The 21,989-nt window shown below is 38.5% G+C and overlaps 3 protein-coding genes across 5 annotated transcripts; 1 reads left to right on the top strand and 2 right to left on the bottom strand.

Annotated features, from left to right (window-relative positions):
* Nucleotides 1–2,989: 2,989 nt before the first annotated feature.
* Nucleotides 2,990–7,969, bottom strand: LOC127780846 (uncharacterized). The gene is made up of 6 exons (XM_052307822.1): nt 7,706–7,969; nt 6,399–7,155; nt 5,927–5,985; nt 5,687–5,815; nt 5,312–5,447; nt 2,990–3,478 (listed from the first exon to the last, which is right to left on the bottom strand). The coding sequence occupies exons 2-6, from the start codon at nt 7,101–7,103 to the stop codon at nt 3,176–3,178; spliced, it is 1,332 nt and encodes a 443-aa protein (XP_052163782.1). The 5' UTR covers nt 7,104–7,155; nt 7,706–7,969; the 3' UTR covers nt 2,990–3,175.
* Nucleotides 7,970–12,396: 4,427 nt separating this feature from the next.
* Nucleotides 12,397–14,978, top strand: LOC127780611 (rop guanine nucleotide exchange factor 3-like). Of its 2 annotated transcripts, XM_052307541.1 has the most exons (8): nt 12,397–12,510; nt 12,580–12,870; nt 12,950–13,066; nt 13,159–13,313; nt 13,406–13,480; nt 13,573–13,845; nt 13,939–14,274; nt 14,569–14,978. In XM_052307541.1, exons 2-8 carry the CDS (start codon nt 12,615–12,617, stop codon nt 14,737–14,739), a joined length of 1,383 nt encoding a protein of 460 aa, XP_052163501.1. In that variant the 5' UTR covers nt 12,397–12,510; nt 12,580–12,614; the 3' UTR covers nt 14,740–14,978. The 2 variants fall into 2 exon arrangements, with proteins under 2 accessions (XP_052163501.1, XP_052163500.1); XM_052307540.1 differs by lacking the exon at nt 12,397–12,510 and having other exon boundaries at nt 12,545–12,870.
* On the bottom strand, nt 14,096–20,914 carry LOC127780612 (uncharacterized). 2 transcript variants are annotated; one of them, XM_052307543.1, is made up of 12 exons: nt 20,752–20,914; nt 20,338–20,451; nt 20,022–20,140; nt 19,623–19,669; nt 19,444–19,544; nt 18,535–18,622; nt 17,728–17,836; nt 17,045–17,201; nt 16,425–16,496; nt 15,862–15,975; nt 15,254–15,770; nt 14,096–14,244 (listed from the first exon to the last, which is right to left on the bottom strand). In XM_052307543.1, the coding sequence occupies exons 1-11, from the start codon at nt 20,854–20,856 to the stop codon at nt 15,654–15,656; spliced, it is 1,143 nt and encodes a 380-aa protein (XP_052163503.1). In that variant the 5' UTR covers nt 20,857–20,914; the 3' UTR covers nt 14,096–14,244; nt 15,254–15,653. The 2 variants fall into 2 exon arrangements, with proteins under 2 accessions (XP_052163503.1, XP_052163502.1); XM_052307542.1 differs by having other exon boundaries at nt 14,099–14,239.
* Nucleotides 20,915–21,989: the final 1,075 nt, after the last annotated feature.

Raw genomic sequence — 21,989 nt, 5'->3', positions numbered from 1 at the left:
GAGATTGATTTTTGTGCATCATATGTGCACCACTTGAGACCCAAACCTAAAATTCATATTTTTCATCATTTTATTTGTCAAATACTTCATTTATTCAACTCTGTTCAGAATCTTAATAAAATCATTTTTCATCTTAATATAAGTCCAAGTGATAAAGTAAAACCATTCTAAATATGGCTAAGCAATATAGTAAACTAGTGACAATATAACTCATATTCCAAGTAGTAATAGTAATAGAATATGATTCCTAAGGTTAGGAATGAGCGATATGGATATATGTGGGGTTAAGGTGATAATGCAAATAATAGGAGTTTGTCTAACAAATTTAACAAAATTTTAATTTATTAATGTACAATCGACATGCAAGATTTGCCAACATTTTTAATAACCTTCAAAACATAGGTTCAAAGTGATCAAAGAAAGAGGGAGGTAGGACTTGCCTTGCAACTGAAAAATGTCAGCACCTAAATCACTTCTTCACCGTTTAAGCAATTATCTGTACAAAGTACATGTTATGCAATTAAACGAGAAACCTCATTAGCACATAATTGATTAAGTATTATTTATTATAAATTTTAAAATAGATTTATTTGTTTTTAAAACAACTTCTATATAGAAACTTTTAAAAAAAAATGCACCGTTTAACAACTTAAAAGGTGTGCTAACGGAAAACGAGAAAGTTAAAGTTTGGAGTTAAGAAAAAAAAACGGGGCCTAGTCTCCTCTATTCTCAAAACCAAATATTTCAACAATGCTTCCTTTTGGAAAGCTTCTTTTAATGTTTCCCAGTCAACTCTCTGGTCTTCCATTTCTAAAATCCGAAAATACCTTTTCACTTTATGTATTGGGCAAATTTCTAAAGGTTAGGTTTCTATTTAGAATCAACCCTAGTGTTCTATTTGAGAAATTATTCATGATCCTTAAATCCGACTAATATTCCTAATCATTTACCTTCGATGGCTTGTGGGGTCAAAACAAAAATTATGACTTTGATAAAATTTCTCAAGTCTTTGCTAAGGAGGCTACAAATTCTATATCCCATGTAAGAGTAATTCATCAGGATACAGAAGATAAGCTTTGTTGGATTCACACTTCTTCTGCTGAGTGTAATACTAAAAGTTCTTACAAAGAAGTTTTCAAGTCTTTCCATTATAATCATCATCCTATTCCTTCCTTAGTTATCAATCTTATTAAATCTGCTTGGAAAAATAAGACAATTTCTCCTATAGTTAAAACTCTTCTTTGGAGACTTTTCAGAAACGCTTTACCTACTGCTGTTACTCTTCATTCTAGAATCAAGGACATTGAACCTACTTGTTCCACATGCGGTCAACAACAAAACGAAACTCATATCTTTTTTCACTGTTGCTTTAGTAGACTAGTTTGGTTTATCTTTGATTTTCAACATAAAACGGATGCCCTTAGCTTGATGACATCTATGTATGATATTATTCTTACCTCCTAGCTACTATGTCCACAGATAATGCCCTTCAAAAAATTGCTATTATGCTTTGGCAAATTTGAAAAGCTATGAATGATCATAATTTTAAAGCAAAAAATTGGGAGCCTTTTCAGGTTTGTAATGCAACCATCTCCATGGTGCAAAGTTATAATAGTGTTCATCAAACACAACATGATTCTTCGGAGGTAACACAAACTGAACAACATTCTCCTTATGTTAACTTGATTATCCTTCAGGTACTGTACTCTTTGTTATGTTGATGCTTCTTGGAAAATTAATATATCAGATTTTGGCATTTTTATACATGATCCTGGTTCACACGCAGTAACCTTAATAAAAGCACGTTCGAAGAGCTTTACTTCTCCTCTTGTTGATCTTGCAGCATTTGTTTCAGGTTACAAAATTCTGCTTGGCTTTACAGTTACAGCATACATTTTTTCTGTCAGACAATAAAACTTTAGTCTCAACCTTACAGCAGCAAGATTTCATTGCTCAACCAAGACAATTGGTCTTTGAGATCATTACTCTTTGAATTGCATGCTTTATCTGCAGGTAAACAAATCGCAATCAGATGGATTCCAAGGGAGGCCAATAAACATGCTGACATAAAGCAAGAACCTCTTCTCCTAATAACTTTCTTGTCATAATAGTTTTCTTGTCATGCTTTGCCTGCTATTTTGCAAGTTGCCCAACCTTAGGCAACCTTTGTAATCTCCTTGTGGAGAAGTTAACATCATTCATGTACTGTGCTTTTAAGCATTTCCTTCAATAAAGTTCATGAGTTCTAAAAGAACAAATGGTACGCTTAATAACTAAAGATTGAGAGAAGACTATTTGCAGCATTCCACTGTCTTGATAATAACAAAGTTCGTACTTTCTGGCTGAAAATTTACCAAAAGATAGGATGCCCCTCTTTTTTATCTCATGGTTTGCATACAAATCTTACTCTCCTTAATAGCTTACTGTACAACTAATTACTTAATAATTGTGTGTATAAAGGACATTTTCTGATAACAAATATATGTAATCCTATATCAATTTTCACCTATATTCCTTCCATTTTGCTAATTCCTATATCAATTTTCACCTATATTCCTTCCCTTTTGTTAATTCCTACCCCCTTGGTCCTAAACTATAGGTTGCTATGTTTTAGGATGGATGGAGTCATTTACATCTGTGCGACCATGGTCTTGTTTGGCTCCTCCGAGCTATTAAATATCCCTCTGGAATCTTGCTATTTAGGAGTATTAAACGTAGATTACTCACAAAACCCATTCCATAACATCTAGGCTATTTTGAGAGACAAATCTAACGAGTTATATTAATCCATGATTAGCGGATGATCACTGTGGCAAATCATGGATTAATATACCTCGTTAGATTCGTCTCGCAAAATAGCCTAGGGGTTATGGAATGGGTTTTATCAGTAATTTACGTTTAATACTCCTAAATAAATAGCCCTTCGGATCCAAACAGGCCCCATATCATCTACTAGGATCTTTGTTTCTGAGGTTGAAACTGCATCAGATTTCACATCATTGCTCTGCCGACAATTCCTATTTCCTTCCATCACCATTTCAAGGTTTTGAAAACAGACTTGAACAGGCTGGAAGATGAACTGATGCCAATAATAATCGGCTCAGATTATATTGCCTGCATACTTATTTATTATTTTTTTCCTAATTTCATAGCATAATGCCCTGTTCTACCATAATCATGTTCGTGGAATCATTTTGCCAGATTCATCCTTCTCAAATATCCTTGCAATCCACTCATCCCAGACCGTCCTTCGCCGTCCACTGTCGGGCAATACCGGAGAGGCCTCATCAGCCTCAGGAGTCAGATTTTCACTGAATGTACCATATGCTGATGGCACATTAACATCTGCGACCCCTAGAGCAACGGCACGCCTCAATGCCGCCTTCTGCTCCTCATCATGATCCCTCTCGATGGCGATTTCATCGTCCATTCTTTGCGTCTCAGGTGGCTTCATGGTTCTCTCGTTCTCCAGCATCAACTGAAATGACAAGACTGTTAGTCTACACATCATTTGTGCTCTGTAACGAAAAGCTCATGACAGAACCTACAGTTGACGAAAAACTAAATATTTTTTTGTGTCGATGGTTAAGAGAGCTGATACTAAAACAAGGCGCCAGAGATGAATACTAACGTTATCTATCTATTATATACTAAAAGTCCATTAAACTTCCTACAAACGCTCTCAAGCCGCCACGTGAAACTCCTACAAACGCTCTTAAGTCGCCATGTGGCATTTTAATAAATTTGAGGAATATCTAATAATTCTTAAAAAGGAAAACTTTAAATACGGTGGAGCCACTTTAAATCCGTATCATTTACAACTTTAAATACGGTGGACCCACTTTAAATCCGTATCATTTACGTGCACCAGTACACGTACTTACGCCATACATCCTTCCATCCTCTGATACTATATTATATAGAAAATACATAATTCATCATTAGATTATTTACCACAAAATTTATAATTCAAGACCCAAAGTAACTATATTTAGTAAGTAAAAGAAATAAAACACATTTATAGGGAAAAGCATATTGATATTTTAACGATCTATTTAACAGCACATATATTTTAACAGAACAATATGCAATAATAAAAAGTTTTAATTAAAAAATAGATATTTAATAAGTACATTACTTTGGGTCACTATTATGTTTGTAAATATAGATAACTTAAGTTGGTGAAACCATTTGATCTATCTCAAAGGAAACAAAACTCCTCTCCTTCTAATGTCGTTCGTACATGTGCATGTCTCCCGCAAGAAAGATCAGGATAAGTGTATCTAATCCATCTTTATTGATCCATATGTATATATAAATAACAAATTACGTTAATATGAATCAATTAAAAGGAAGGCTAGCTTGATGGTACATTATTAACAAGTCATGTTTTCTCTCTTTGCTTTCTATTAAGTACGCATGGTATATGGGAACTTCATACTAAGATTGCTTTATTAGGGGAAATCATACTAAACTTATATATGAGAATGCATGCAGTAGAACATACTTGATAAAAAGAATTGATCCAACAAAAGTGCAATTTAGCCCATGGCACTTAAACATTTATAAACGCTTTACACATACTAACTAAATTTATATGATTGTGCTATTCTTTCAAATCAATTTTATTTTTCAAAGAAAATAAGAAAACGTATGAAAAAAAAAAGAGAAGAGAATAGAAGCAAATTAATAGAAGTTTTTTTAATTAGATGAAACATTCCTATTAACCATATTTTTTAATAGAAAATATATTCACTTAATATATCCTAAAATTCATAAATACATATATGGTATAAAAGCAATTTTGTTACTTAAAGCATAGAAACATAAAAAAGATAAGATATGCTAAATATTAAAAAGTAAATACACATAGTGCAAATCATAGTTTTATAAGAACCAGCTCCATTATTATGACACCATATTTTCTCATAGTTTCAAAACGGCGTAGTTCCAATTAATTTTAATTTAGAATTTAAACTTCCATCAACGCAATCCCAAACAAATTAGTGACAAAAACACGTTTACAATAGTGTCAGAAAAATTTTAAGAAAAGTCACCCACACATAAAACATTCTTAACACAATTTAAAATAACATCTCATAAGATGCCCGCGCATGTGCGCGGGCTATATTCCTAGTTTGTTTCTAATACTTTTAAGCTCCAACGTCTGTGAAATAAATAATGACGATCCATAGGTTGCAGTATGGATGTAAGAGAACTAGAATTAGTTACCATTTTTCTACACGCCAGAAACAATTATCTGTTTGTCATGGTAGAATACTCAAGAAGAGAACAACAAATTCAGACTTACATCTAGTCCCCTTTGAGCTTCTCTTTCGATCCAGATAATAGCATGATCAGAAATCATGTTGCAAGATAGCACAATGTGCTCAAATCTGCCATCCACCGGAACAGCTGTTCTTACAACAGGGGTATATCTTCCACATCTGCAGCAACCAGCAAGCGTTCAATGGAATATTTATTCTAAACTTGAGGTATCAAAATTAGAAAAAGTAAAAACTGAAAGAATATTTTCCCTGAGCATTTAGTTGTGTATTGCAGTTAGTATATTATATTGTTATTATGAAGATGAATATAAGCATATAGTGAATATATTTGCATAGTTATTCTTGTGTTAACAGATAATAAAATTACTTGTATGGTTAGAACTGACTGGAAGTCGTACCTGAATGGTTTCCTTTCAACAATGTGATAAAGGCGGCCTGGTGCATAGAGACGTCTTGGATCTCTCAACATCGCACTTTCAGGTATACACGTGTCTATAAGGCACCTTCCACATAAAAGGCATGGCAAGCTGTATACAAAGGACTACATCAGGTACCCTGAAAAGATAGACTAAGGAGATCATAAATCTCTACAAATACGAGTTCAAGTGTTCACTACACATAAGAAAAAGTTCCATTACCAGACAAGTGACTTGAATACATCCTCCAAAGGAGTGTCTGTGCGAGGCAGAAAATCATCCTGTTCTAATAAAATATGAATCAGAAAACAGATTTCAGTTGAACTTGTTGATCAAACAAATTATGAAAGCAGGTGGGAATGGTAAAGTGTTTCCTACAGTTTTACTTCCGAAAGAAATTTACCTATGAAATTTCATGCACAATCACATGCAAATGAGGTACATAATTTACAATTGGAAAAGAGGTATATAAACACATGTTGGCAACATCTAATGATGGAATTAATTGTGATCTTTTCTTGCGTTGGTTTTTAGTACTGAGTGTGTTCCTGTCCTTTTAGGCCTATGTTTTTATGACTTTTTTGCCATGCGTTTTTATTTCTATGAATTGATGTAATAATTGGCTGTAGCTCATTGAGCAAAGGCTGGGATTCTATTCCATTATCTAAAAAAAAAATGATGGAATTAATCTCACCTGGAGAATAACTGAGTTAATGACATCTGCATAACGGACTGCCAAATTGAGTGACATGCACCTGGCAGGTGCCATGGCAAAGCACCGTACCCTCTTCCTCTCAACACCACCCAGCCGGTCTCTATTGTGCACAGCTACCAGCGCAAGCATCGCCACGACACCAGAACCAAGAGAATGGCCTGCGAAAGTGAGCGTGTAACCAGGATTCCTCTCCAGAAGGTCCCTTAGCACATCACACTCAGCATCAAACAACCACTCAGCAGCCTTGAGCAACCCATTGTGCACATAGCCGCCGTCGAACCTCCTCTGGCCAAGCGAATTGTCCAACAGCACGGCGTAGTCGCTCTCCTTCGCCATGTTCATCCCACGGACAGCGAGCACGACATCCGAATGGTGGTGATCAACATACAACAAGTATGTCGGGGCATGTCCACCAGTGTGCTCATATGTCTTCCGGTGCACCACCCACCGTGGCTCAATGCCATATCCCCCTAGAGGCGCCCACTGCGGGTGCTCAAGGTCATCCTCATACACCGCGAGAATCAATCGGCATAGCCGCGGCACCGGCTCAAACTCATTCGGCGAGGCAAGGCCCCAGGTCTCGCTGTCATAGCCTCCGGTGTGGAAGCAGTGCTGGCACGCCCACCGTGCGCACGCCAGGCAGTAGACGCACTCGACAACCGGCAAGCAGCATGCGATTGACATCACAGTAGTGGAGCTTCAGAGTTCAGAGGTGAGACACTGAACAGTGGAAGGCCTGCAAAAAAACAAAATGTTGGGTTATTCAGGGAGGTTCCAAGAAGAGTTTAACCGGGTTCAGTATTCTAACAATTAATTGAGATTGCTGTTAAATTCGATCACAAAACAAATTGGAATTTGGGTGTTTCTACCGAGGAATTCCATGATAAGAATTGACGGCGGACTACCTACCTCAAAAACCAAGAAAGAGAGTACTGAAAAATATATCTGAAAACAAGAAACACTACACAGAAATTTCAGGGATAATAAAAGATCGAATTCCCGGCCCCCAAGAAATTCATCGATTAAGCTAGGGATCCATCCTCCAACCGCCGCAACCGCATAATCCAAAATCAAGAACCTCTCTACCAAAACACCACCGATTTTGCCGCATCTGCTCTACGCCTCTCTCTCTCTCTCAATAACCACCCACAAACTACCCAATCAAAAACTTCACTTCCAGGGCAAGAGATCGAAACAAGAACTCACAAAGCAAGGGAAGCCTCCACGGGGAAGAAAGAAGACTGAAGAGGGGAAGGCAAAGGTACGGCCTTTGTTAGTAGTACTACCTCGGAGCGGTGGGGAGGACGAAGGCATCGGAGACGACGACGAGTAGGTGAAGCCTCAGGGGAAGCGAAGCGAGAGAGAGTGAGGCCACGGTAGCTAGCAGCGTTTAGCTACTTTTCTTGGAGGTCAGGCAAGATTAAGGTGAGCTCAGGGAGGATGACCGGCCGGCGGCAACTACAGGTCAAGGTGGGGGAAAGAAAGAGGCAGAGCAAAATAAAAAATCCAATTTTGGCATGGAAGAGAAGAGAAGAGAAGAGAAGACAAGAGAGGAGAAGTTGTTCAGAGTCCCACGTGTGCTGTGGACTGCGGTTGGTTGCTTTCTGTTAAGAAAAATGTTTTGCTCACTTTTTTCTTTATTTTCCAAGTTTAGTACTAGTACTGATGATGGACTGGTGGAGTGGTTGTATGTTTTGGGAGGGATGTAAATTGAGGAAATAAATACTATCACGAAAATGAAAATGGATGGTATCTATGATCTACAACAGCCTTGTTTATAGATGGTATTATAGTGAGTAGAGAAAATTTAAATTTTGATTTGCTGGGATTGGTTTTTCTTTTTTGAAACTACGGTCCGGGAGGCCTGTTAACAAAGTGAGAGTGAATCTATTATTCGATGTGTAAAATCTAATCGTATGTCATTTGTCGTAACCTAAATAGGTACCTTGACAATGAATAATGAGATAAAACTAGAATAACTTTATTTCGTACCTTATCCATATCTTAATGAATGGTTTACATTGTTTCATCTCTGAATATCTAAGTAGCTACCAAACACCATAAAAAGTTTTATTATCCTATAATGGAATAATAATGGAAGAAGGATGTCATGATGGACAATTAAAAAAATTGTGTTGCCTATAATTTTGATGAACCATGTGTCCTTAGATTAGGAGTTTGGTACCACAATTTGCATCCCTTTTCATAGAGGACTAGTTCTTCGAAATTCTCAATGCGGATTGTTGATGAAGGATGGGCAAAATAAGGGGATTAAGTTGCACCACTTGCATCTGCATGCTTGAGGTTAACTGGGGAAGTGAGGCTCTCAATGAAGTAGAGGCTGAGTTTTTTTAGATAATGGATAGAAATCCGGCCTCTATTTTCCATAAATGGATATAAAACAGCCAAAGATTACACGAGTGCTGACATTCTAAATTTCATAACCGATAAACATAAACCAACAAACAACCGGAAACAAAAACTAGAAGACTAACCCTAAACTTTTCTTCCTCACTTAGAACTATAAGGAGATGCGGGGCTAGCCTGCATTACTATTTCCACACCATCTCACTATCGTTGCATCAACTACAAAAGTTCCTTTGATCCACCATTGAGCAAAGGAAGGGGATAACAGTAGTCTGCCAACTACCTTGCAGTTGCCAAGAAAAAACTCACGCCTCTTGACCAATCTACTCCACATATTCCATCGCTGCTAAAGCTTATCTCGCCAAAAGTGGTGATCTATCACCACTCCGCTGAGCTGCTAAAGCTTATATCACCAGAAGACTGCCATTAACACGTCGTTGTCATTTTAAACCACAACAACTGTCAAACTGTCATAGTTTATCTTGTCGAAGAGTCATTGCCGCCATGGGCGTCGTCGCTGGAAGACTCTGTTGAGCTACCATCATAGCCTATCTTGTCAGCAAGCCGCCGCCTCCACGCCATTATCGTTGACCTGCTCTACCAGCACCACCTCCCCTACCCCTCTTGGCACCGCTGCTGACCACCACCACCACCACCACCACCACCACCAACGCTGCGAACTTACAACCCTTCCACCGCATAGTCACCAGGGCTTAGCCCGCAATAAGCGGCCACTGCCTCTCTGCAATAACTGAGGCTGAGTTGAGGCATGCCATGTATGGTTTAAGCATTCAAATGATGTGCTGGCTATTGGAGGAAGTGGAGTGGAGTATGATGTTAGTCAGGATGCACATACCCAATGGGATGTGTTGGGCTGTTGGACATTGTAATGCTAGTACGTCAAAATTTGTAGCAATTCAAATTAGGTAATCCCAATGGGAACTGTTGTGATGATCATGTAATTTGTCACAAAATATAAGAGTAATTTGTAACAAAATATTAGAGTGAAATATCTCGGTACATATGAATCGAGTTTGACAAACTATTGTGATGTTTCGATAAGTCCGAAACGAGTGAACACCTCAGCCCTTTGGTAAAATTGCACAAGTGTGACCGATGGTTGAACGATTGCTACGGTATATGTACATAATCAGTCGAGTTCAACATCGAAAATAGATACTCCCTCCGTCCCAGAATATAAGAAGTTTTAGAGTTGGACACGGTTATTAAGAAAGTAGGTAGAAGTGAGTGGTGGAGAGTTGTGATTGGATGAGTAGTGGAGGTAGGTGGGAAAAGTGAATGGTGGAGGGTTGTGATTGGTTAGGAAGAGAATGTTGGTGGAGAAGTTGTTATATTTTGGGACAAATCATAAGGGCTAAAAGTTGTTATATTTTGGGACAAATCATAAGGGCTAAAAGTTGTTATATTTTGGGACGGAGGCAGTAGTAGTTTCTGGGCTCCTTAATTTTTCTGTTCCTGTAAGATTCATTACCTTCATATTAATTATACCTCTTGATTATTGCTACCAGACAAAATCACCTGGTAATACCTTGTGAGAACCATTAAATAATAGACTGGCTCCAAAGCCAAAATCTCTTACAAACTTTTTAGTATACGTAATAAATATAAACTTTGTACACGTACGTATAAATTTGATACGAATTCACAAGAAAATTTGAAAAGAAAAACAAAAGGTACGTGGGCTGTGAGGCCGGCATGCCTAGCCCAACATTTGAATTCAGCCTACCTACCCTAGAAACCTGAAATGAGAAAAGGTCAAAAGCCCAAAAGAAAATGGACATGGACTTAAAAAGGGGGGAAAAAAGAGAAAACCCAATCGTTAAACACGCAAAATAGAAAATCCGGCCCAATTCGTGCTGGCAAAAAAAAATAATAATAATCTGACGGATCGCGAATTAGCGATTTCAGTTTTTAGGCTCCTTAATTTTGCTATTCCTGTACGATCTATCTTCCTTAGTACTCCCTCTATTTTTTAATATATATGACGTCGATAAACGTTTGGTCATTCGTCTTATTAAAAAAATTATATAATTATCATTTATTTCATTATGATTTTTTTATCGTCAAATGTTCGTTAAGCATGACTTAAATTTTTTATATTTGCACACAACTTTTAAATAAAATGAATGATAAAAAAACAATGACGCCATATATTAAAAAACAGACATAGAACTATACCTCTTGATTATTGCCACCAGACAATATCACCTTGTAATACCTGTGAGAACCCAAAAAAAATAATAATAACTGGCTCTCAAAGCCAAAATCTCTTACAAATAGATCATATCATCCCTTGATATATTGTACTCGTACGTGTAGAATTCAAATGTGCTTGTGAGAGATTTTTCCTTCTTTCTAATGAGCTCGTGAGAGATTTTTCCTACTTTTCATGTGTCTTCCAAGATTGTAAGAGATTTTAGTTAGTTTCTTCAGATTGGGCTTCCACTCCTTCCCTATTTTATATTCGGGGTCCAGAGATTGAGCTGTTCTTATATATCCTACTACGTGACAGCCATTATGTTTGCCTAGGTAGCATTTAAAATACATCATGATAGACGATCATGGCAAGCACTAAGTTTCATAGATAGATGTGGCTTTGCTTAGAAGTCTTCTGAATCAAATGGACCGGTTTATGGATTGCATGTTTGAGAAGCATCATCCCTTTGGTCCCAGAACGTATTTGGGAAGATTGTTTGCCCACAGGATCATATTTATATGACCTATAGGCTTTGGTTACAAAAACAAAGGAGTGAAAAAAAAAAAACTTGCTGATTCAGATCCAAGAACCGGTTCAGAGCAAATTTTCCGCTGGTTTTTCAGACAAAAAGAGTTTTTTTTTTTCATAGAGACTTTAGGGTAGAAGATGCCTGAATTTTTCTCTGATATTTATGGGTATTCTACATCTAATATTTGCATAGAGTAGTACTACGTACTTTGGATTTATAATCTCTTTTTTGGGAAACCGGTTTGTGCTGGTTGTCTTGTCTGAACCCTGCTTATAACCAGGAGGAATCCAGGACAATAACATCTCTCTACGATACATTGGCAGATCAAATGTGGAAAAAACATTACCATATGTGTAGCGTGGTTCACATGCCGACACAGCCTCCATGAGCTGGAATAGAGGACAATGTCATTTATGCAAGGAAACTGAAGTAAAAATAAATAAATGTAGCTTAGGTATGGGTTAGAAATTAAAGATGTTCACCATTCGTTTCAACTCCCAAGTCCCAACCATTCATAGGCTACTCGATGTCTTTTTGTGAAGTAATTACATGAATACACTGCATACTCTCTTTCGGTGAAAAACAACCATGCATTTCCAAATAAATGGAGGCAATAAATACATTCCAAATCCACCAGACAATTTGAGAGGCAATTACTTAAATTGAAGAAATAGATGGTCACCGAAAATGTGAGTCAAAATCTGGGTACAATGTGACAGCACCAAGTGCCAAAATTTTGTACCTTCCTGACAGTTAACACATTCACCAAACCTGCAAGACATCCAACCAATCCAACCTTATTGTCCTACACTGTGGGGGCAAATCGCTCACATGCCTGCATAATTGCAAACCATTTTGATTGCAACAGCCCATGTCAAGGAAAGATAGCCCCTATGCCTTTATTATTGTTCCATACACTTGTAAGTGACAGCCATGACATGATCACCAAAAAAGGGAAAGCAAGTCAATAACACCAGGTACCTATCCTCTCTGTTCTTGGCATGCCTCCATTCTTGTGCCATTCCCATTCATCGTCTTTCTTGCAGGTCTTCAGAAGCAGGCAGCAAGAACAGCTGCAACCATGAGTGGAGGTTCAGGCTTCCCTGGCTTCCACAAACACGGCTACGATCGCGACTACGCGCGACCGCTGTTCCGTGTGTCGTCGTTCTCCGACAATGGCGGTGGCGAGGAGCAGGAGCACTATACGCCATCGCCGCCACGAGGGAGAAGCATGAGCCGCACGACGTCCACAGCACCACGCCTCTCGCCATCGGTGAGCAAGCTCAGCATGAAGAAGCTGCAGCAAGTTGTGAACGAGAAGTCCCTGGAGGATGAAGGTATAGATATGCCAACCTGTTTTGATTTCTGGTAGTGTCCTCTGGTGTTTCTGGTGGTTGATTGATGGGTGTTGTTCAGAGATGGAGCTGATGAAGGAGAAGTACACCAAGCTGCTTCTTGGAGAGGACATGTCTGGGAGTGGGAAGGGTGTCTGCACGGCTGTGGCCATCTCCAATGCCATCACCAATCTATATGGTAGTTCTGAGAATTGCAGATGAATCTTCTGTTAAGTTGGTCTTTGATGCAGGCAACAGTGGGTTGACCTCTGTGCTTGTTCTTGGCTGCAGCAACTGTGTTTGGAACCTGCCACAGGTTGCAGCCACTGCCTCCTGAGAAGAAGGCGATGTGGAACAGGGAGATGGACTGCCTCCTCTCCATCTGCGAATACATTGTTGAATTCTCACCAAAAGTCCAGGCCATGCCAGATGGAAGCACTCATGATGTAATTCCATTGCAAGAATATCACGTCTCACACTCTGATAAGTTTCATCTTCATGGCATGTCTACTTAGGCACAAATTTCTGTTTTCTACAGGTGATGGCAACCTCACCAAGATCAGACATACTAATGAACCTTCCAGCACTTGAAAAACTGGAAACTATGCTCCTGGTAAAGTCCCGATTTGCGGAATTCCGGAAGGCTCCTTTCGAACAACTTTTGTAGTACAATGTATGACCAATAATTGCACAACATTTTTGCAGGAAATATTGGATAGCTTTGAGAAGACAGATTTCTGGTACATAGATCAGAGAAAGCAGTCCTTCAGTGACAGCATGAAGTTTCAGCGCAGCGAGGACAAGTGGTGGCTCCCTGAACCATGTGTCCCAGAGTCAGGCCTGTCTGATCGGATGCACCGCGAGCTGCAACAAAAGAGGGACCAAGCAAGCCAAATCCACAAGATGGCCATGGAGATCAACAGCGGCATCCTCTCTGAAATGCAGGTTCCACTGTCATACATAGAAACACTGCCAAAGGTACAGAGAAACTGCTTGATCTGGGTCTTTCTATGGTCCTGATTACTGAAATTATCATTTCCCCCTGACAAATGCATTTCTGCTACTCAACAGAGTGGGAAGGTTGGCGTGGGTGATGCCATATACCGGTACATGTCTGCAGGGGATCAGTTCTCACCAGACCACCTCCTCAACTTCCTCAACTTGAGCTCAGAACATGAGGCACTTGAGATTGCAGACCGTGTTGAGGCTGCGATGTACGTATGGCGGAGAAAAGCAAGCATGACCCATGTGGTGTCAAAATGGGAAAATGTTACTGAGCTGAATGCTGATGGGGACAAGAATCTGATCCTTGCAAGTAGGGCTAGGAGTTTGTTGTTGTGCTTGAAGCAGAGGTTTCCAGGCTTGTCACAGACTACCCTGGACACAAGCAAGATTCAGTACAACAAGGTAATGCTTATACATAAGAAATACCCAAATTTCAGATTATCTCAGAGTTCATCTGTATTTTCCTTACACCAGATATGATTAATGTTGGAAGCAAAAACATAAAAGTGTACTGTGTGTTTATTCTACAATTTAAGAGACAGAAGTATACTGAATGCTAATACAAAATATTTAGAACTATCATACATGGTACAAACATACAAACATATACGAAATAACTGATTGAGCCATCTCCTTTGGATCAAAGAATATTCATCATTGCTAATGCTGGCGTGTCTCCATTTTACTTTGCTACAGGACATTGGGCAGGCAATACTTGAAAGCTACTCGAGGGTGCTGGAAAGTTTAGCCTACAATATTGTCTCATGGATAGATGATGTTCTCATTGCAGATGGGAATGCCAGGAAAGGGCATAACATCAGAATGCAGAAGCAGGAGTTCAGCAAGCTTTCTCCTCAACAGTACTGAACATGATGAACTAACATAGAAAATGAGTTTATCCTTTTGTAATATAGGATTCTCTGTGATTGGACTCCTTACTTCACTGCAGTGGCGTGTGGAATTTTAGTTTTGGATATGCAACAGTGTGTTCACTGCAGTGGCGTGTGCAATGCTAGTTTTTTTATATGAGGCAGTGTGTGTAATTGGATTTATGACTGCTTCATCATATATGCAGATTTTATGTGGATGAGAAGAAAAGTTTGCAAGATGAGACCAAAAAACTTAACCGTTTTATCATTAAAACCATAAGAACCTTACTTTATATTGGGAATATTTCCAAAATTTGGAACAAAGAATAGCAAGAAATGATTCTCATAGACAAAAAAAATGTTAACGCTGGTCATTCTATTTATGAATCAAAGTTAGATCTAAACTTCTCATCCACAAGAAATTTGAAAGCGTCAGTTTTAGAATGAAATGCAGTGATAGGGACATTTAGATAACTAAAGGTACTGAATTAGATGAAAAGCAGAAAACTCACCATATGAATGGTACTATTGCAGAAAGTTTGTCTCCAACAAGCTTCTTCGGCACTACCTCATTAGTACCTTGGCACAAAAGCTGTTGATAACTGATCCATATTTCACCATGTCCAGCATGGGATTGCTACTACCTACTAGCAAGTCTTTCTGCAACTTTAGGGTATTATATATGTAGTATCTTACAAGTTACTACAGGTCTACAATTATACGACAACTGTATTTACAAGCATGAGCTGATGAGTGCATCTTACATTCTTACAAGTAACCAAGGCATCTATTCTGAAAGACTAAATAATAAAAACAGGTGGCAATTTCGTCCATGAAAATATTTCATGGTATCCTTGCCTTCTTTGAAAAAGTTAGTGATATTATTTGTTAAGAGTTGAATCTCTGAACATTTCATGGTGATACAAACTCGCAATTCTGCATCCCAAAAACAAAGCAGTTGGAGTAGCATGGTAAGCATAGTGCACTATTATCCACTGCAACCGGTTGCCTGAAAGGATTTACCTGAATCTGAGAGAGGAGATGATAGATGATGATGGTATTAGTTTGATACTCCATAACTACAATCAGAAAGGAAACGATGGAAAAACAGAACACATACTGGGACTCTGAGGGGTTGACCAGTTATGGAGGTAATGCAGGACGAAGCTAGATGTGCAGCTTCTTCACAGAAGTCCGTGAAAATTGCAGGAATCCCAACTTTCCTAATTATTTCCTTCAAATGAAAATTGAATAGAATGAGCACAAAAAATGGAAGTCTGTTACAAGCTAAGACATAGAGTATACTATGTTATACTGGCAATCATCAGTTAAAGCTGTCATAGTGTGGTGTATTTTTAATTTAAGTTCACATGAGGACAATATAATGCTAACACTTTCTTCCATAGATAACATGTCTGTTGAAAATTGTCTGGGTTAGAGAAGAAAAGATGACCAATTAAACGCATCGATTTTTACTTGAATATCATCAACTGAGATAAAGGGATGATTTGCGATTTGTGAAGAATACACTTTAAGTTCCAGATGTATGCTTTAGCATGAAACTAGCTGGAACAATGTCAACTTTGTGAAGTTAAGAGTGGTAGTATCACAAGGAAATTCATAGCCAATCATGCTCATATCCAAAATGGGAGGAGGTTGCTAATCAAGAACATTTATACTTACAATAGTTGGAATCCAACTAGGATATGCAGCTATACCAGCATTTGGGGCAACAATGAGATGAGGCTTTGAATCCTACCAAGAAACAAAGTATTAGCAGAGAAAGTCAATCCTGAATGAAAATAACTCGATCATTAATTCCCAAATGAATTGGCTTGGTGGGCTAATTATATATATTCAGTACAAAAGTCAAAGCTTCTAGTATTCCCTGACCACAATACACATGCCAATAGAATTAAATGCCAATTTCTCTTTGTGATTTAGTGCATCATATATGGCATCAATGAAACTTCTAGTACATAACAACTAACATTCCAGTAAGTATTTCCGAAAACACTGAACAGAAGATTAAGAAATTCAAGCTACAAATGACATGATCAAGTAATATTAAGAAGCCTAGTAGCTCTAAACCTAGTTAGTTGGATTTGTGAGAGGGAATACACGCAAATACCCTTGTCACATGGAATTGGGTATTACAAAATGACAGATTGCATGTAGCAAGTAGGAAAGTTTATAGTTTCACATTATAAAAAACACTTCACATTCAAATAAAAAAAGGCTTGATACACATATGATGGGTAGCTTCACATTATAAATAAGTAAAGAGTTACTGTGCATAGAACCTTCACAATATCACTATATCTCTCATGATACAGCCCTTTTCGTAGTTTGAATGTCACTGCACTGCAACTTAAATCTTTGGAGCCAATGGAAGATTTACAAAAGCAGCTCTCATCACAACAATGTGCATAGTTTGAAATAGTTACAAGCTCTCCATCCCTGTAAGCCGGTATAATATCAAAATCAGGAAAGCAAGAATACATAACCAACTATACATTTTTAACAGATAATGGAACATGTACAACCATGTTCAACCAGGATCACAGTAATAAATACTACCTTCATTATTTTTAACTATCATTACTTTTTCTGATTATATATTTATAAAATTATTAAAATATATGAAAGTGCTTTTCATGACAAATCTACTAATATCATTTTCACATAGAAAATCCTGAGATTTTTGCATCTATTAATGATTTAAGATTTCAAATTTTGACTACACACATTCTAGAACGTCATCTGTTTGACAATAGATGTAGTAAGTCACCAAAATATGCCTACTAGTGCAGCAGTAAAAACAACCTAGATTTGTTTTTTATTTAACTAACTGATACAAAGGTATAAGATCTGATGAAATGAAAAAGGTAAACCAGTCAAATTGTGAGCGAACACCAGGAAATAAAAAACAATTGAAAAATTTTTCATGAAACACTGGAGGGGAAAAACAGCGTCTGTTGCTAACCTAGATTTTGGAACTGCTGGTCCCACAAGTTCAATGTAAATATGGACACCTGGAAATAGTGCACGTAGTTCCCCAAACACCGCAAGCTGATGTAGTTCTTTCTCAGGTCCTTCAGACATTTAATTAGAGAAATAGGCATGAAGAAGAAACATCATTAGTTAATTCCCTGCAATCTTAATCAATAAAACATACAACTATAAATGTACACGGGCCTCCAAGAGTACATCTGAATTAATTCCTCTTGTTCTATAACAATGGAAGACAAAACCTCTCATGTGACAGTACCTAGAGCTATCAATGCTTCATGTGATCTCCATAATAACAGACTAAGGAAGCTCAACAGGAAGCATTCTAACAACAAATACATGAGTGCAGATAGACAAGACTAGTGTCCTGAACTGCACAGTGCACACCAGACTGTTTACTAGTCAATGATTGATATCTGTGCTCATACATTTACTGATAATGACCCTGAACATTGTGCCAGCCAAAACTATGTATAGGCAATTAGACACAATTGCATCGAGCAAATCCAAGAACTGGCTTGTGTCCAGTAGTATTCAGTGGGCACAAACAAGCGGCTTTACTTTGTGTGAAATGCGCGTTCAAGTGACATAACACTTACAAGAATTTTGCCAGAAAGTTAATTGCCCTCAATAGTTGTGGCATATAATAATAATCTTAAAACTCGAAAAATAGTTCAGCCCAAAACCATGATGGCAGCAAATGACCAACTGACTAGAAAAGGATTCCTACATATGTATATAAGTACTTCAACAGAGAAGAGAGTTGCACAATATACTTTACCTAAATAGTGAATACATAGAGTGTCTTGGCCATCATATTTTGAGGTTTGGAGGTGCGATAGTTGAACGCAATGATATAAAGTAAGTGGCTGCAAAATTGGAAGTGCGATAAATATACTAGTCATTGGTGTAAACAGATATTAGTAAAAAAAGTGATGCTCCTTTCAAAATAATCAGTAATGCACAATACACATTCATAACCTCAACATGTATGATATGAGCTATAAATGCAGTATACAGCATATTAAGAGACATGGTCAAGAGGAATCTACAAAGGAAATCAAGGCGATTTTCTCAACAAAAGAGGACCAGGAATGTAAACTGGAAAGAATGCTTCAGTAAACTGGTTCTTTGCCGAAGTTTTCAAAGAAATAGCTAGTAATGTAGATATAAGACTGAAGACATGATAGGAAACATCACCATATTTTTAATAACGCAAATTCTGCCAAGCTGGCATTTGCTTCAATTAAATATTTTAAGGAAAACATCCCACGTACAGGAAGTGTAGTAGCCAACTGTTTTTTTTTAAGCAGAAGATTGCATATATAGGCAATATAGCAAGCACAAGCACAGCATGCTTGGATGTATTTGCAAAATAATGAAATCAATCAGTAAATTTGAAGTATGTCAAATTATAAAAACCAATGACCGCATCACTCAAAGTAGATAATGAACAAATTATCATTCTCTTTTTTATTGATACTGACAATACAAGCTTGCATCTTGTTTTCATTCTGTCCTTCCATAGCATAAGTAACACGATTATTTCTTGGTGCACCTGTCTAAATGAATTCGAACCTTTGGTCTGGATTGACAAGAGAATCATATTTTCGTCAAAAACAAACAAGAGAATCGTATATCTACGATCGTACAACCAAATATTTCTCAAAACTTGGTGTGGTGTGCATACCCAGTGAAGTAAAACAGCAACAGGTGATTGCAAAGGAAGCGATCTCCACCTATAGTAGTCTTTCCAGCTTGTCAGGGGTGTGGATACATTATGTTCAGGCTCTGTACACAAAATCAAATGCTTTTAGGAGCCATGAAATGAAAATAGTGCCAACCACCTCATTACAATGAGATATCCACCTGTGCATGGGCAGAGGGCGCTTCCCATACTCCAGTCAGTTGTTTTGCTGTATAATATGCAGAAAGAGCATAAAAGTAAAATTAGCTGAGACTAAAATTAGGTAAAAATTAAAGGACATAAAGCCTGGTAGTTTGTATAATACACAACAAGACATTGATATCATTAACCGTATAGTTTTCCAGAGGTTTGAGTTCTTAGAGCATACAAATATATGGTCATAGGTCAATCTGATGCGAATGCTTTAAAAGTGGGGGTAACTATTATGCATTTGTGTAAGCCTAGAACTTATGGCATATTTATTTGAGATCTGTTACAACGCACGAGCAAATATACTAGTGTTATAGAATTAACGAGTTGGCTGGTAGCTGAGATCATGAGATCTCAGGGCAAAAGCAAACCTTAAGTCCTTGACTGAAGTAACCTCTGGATCACATATGCATTCTGATTTCCAGAGTCCTTTTTGGTGAAGTTTGAATGATTCCAAAAGGAAACATCTTAGACTAGGGAATGTATGATTCTGTAAGAACAGTAAGTGTGAGAGAGAGCTACATAATACTACTAAGGGACAAAACAAGGTTCACAAGGGGTAACCAAATCATTTCAGGAAGCATAGGTAGAAACAATTTTATGACAGAGGGGGAAAAATAACTTTAGATGCACGGAGAGAACTTCAGATGCAAAAAAAAAAAATGGAGATCACAATGAGTCAAGTACCGGAGCAGGAGATTCCACAGAGAACGTGAATGGAAATTGTTTCAGCATATCGATGCGGCTCATCTGCTCTGCGAGCCTTGCGCATTCTTCTTTATGAAATCCCCAATGCACAGTCTGCAAATTGTAGGTTTCAAAGTTACACATAGCTACACAGTTGCAAAGAAAATATATGTAAAATACAAATAACTCCTCCTTAAAATTTTCAGATTAAACTCAAAGCTTCACCCACAACGTTAGGATACTCTCACCTACCGGGATTCCAGGAAATCCCAACAGAAATCCTTACTTACGAAACACAGATTTGGTCGAGGCATACGCATACGCCCGCCATTCGAAACCCTCCCTAGAACTGCAACAGCTGGACGGATTTAACGGGGGGGGCAGAAAAGGTAGAAAGTTTTCACCGGGCGCTACCTGGTGGGCGCGCGAGCAGTAGGCGACGGCGCCGCAGCCGCCGCAGCGCCGGCGGGCCTCGCCGGCACACGGCTCCGCCACCAGCCCCTTCGCCGCGCACTCCATATGCCCACCAGCTTCCCCGGCCGCCTCCAACGAGAGGAGGGGGAAAGGAAAGGGGGCGTTCTCAGTCTCGGCGTTCCCTAGAGTGGGGAATTTTTTTCATTTTTAATTTTTTTTAATATTTACAGAAAGAAATATTGTTACGACGAAAATATTTTACAGAAGTAGACCTGACATGAGGGACGAACAAGATGAAAAGAAAAACTATAAAAATGTATTTTTGGCAGGGCGATAATTGCATTTGCCCCCTTGCAGCCCTTGCAGAGAGCGGCAAAACTCCACATGGGCGGCAGGGGTTATTTCTGTAAATATTTTAGATGTTATAATATTTATGTAAATATTAAAAAATAAAAAATTAAAAATGAAAAAAATTATAGAGTGGGAGGAAATGGGCCCATTTGTGATTTGGGCCCAGTGGAGCTCGTTAGGCCCATAGAGCCCAAAGTTCGGTGACGTCTCAAGGAAGGGATTGTTCTTTTGGGCCCAAACTGGGCCTGTGCGGTTTGGAGTGTGGCTGTGTGGGTCCCGAACTGTCCGAGAATCCTCACGCGTGAACACGTGCACGCGAATATCGGATTCGGAGTAATAATAAATTTCTAGTGCAAAAACTTTATCGATCTATGTAATTTTGTGAATGTAGAAGCTTTGTGCACAAAAACACGCAGAAACTTTATCCACGTAAATTTTCAAATGTAGAAACTTTTGCGAAGGAACTTTGTACATATGAAATTCCAAATAAATTCAAAAGATTCATAAACTTTCCGCTCGAAATCATGAAATTTCAATCCAATATTTGAATGTTCTTCTCAGAATAAAAACTTTTTTACAAATGAATCTCTAAATGCACTGAGGGGTCTAGGAAAATCGTAATTTAAATACACTGAGGGGTCTAGAAAAATCGTAATTTTTGTGTGCGGGTGACGCACCCGCACACGAAAATCGCATTTTAGCGTCCGGGGTGGTTATGTTGCCCACACACGAAAATAAAAATCCGAGCAGCGGAGAGGCGCCGCGCCGCCGCCGGATACGGGCGGCCGAGAGACACCGCGTTGCCGGATCCCGGCCACCTCCTCCTCGTCGCCGCCGCCGTCGCGTGGGGGAGAGCGAAAGAGGGGCAGCACTGTCGGATCCGGGCT

This window comes from Oryza glaberrima, chromosome 7 (assembly GCF_000147395.1).
Source record: "Oryza glaberrima chromosome 7, OglaRS2, whole genome shotgun sequence".
Taxonomy (NCBI): Eukaryota; Viridiplantae; Streptophyta; class Magnoliopsida; order Poales; family Poaceae; genus Oryza; species Oryza glaberrima.
The sequence above is the reverse complement of the archived record's forward strand: the minus strand, read 5'-3'. Positions and strand labels throughout refer to the sequence as shown.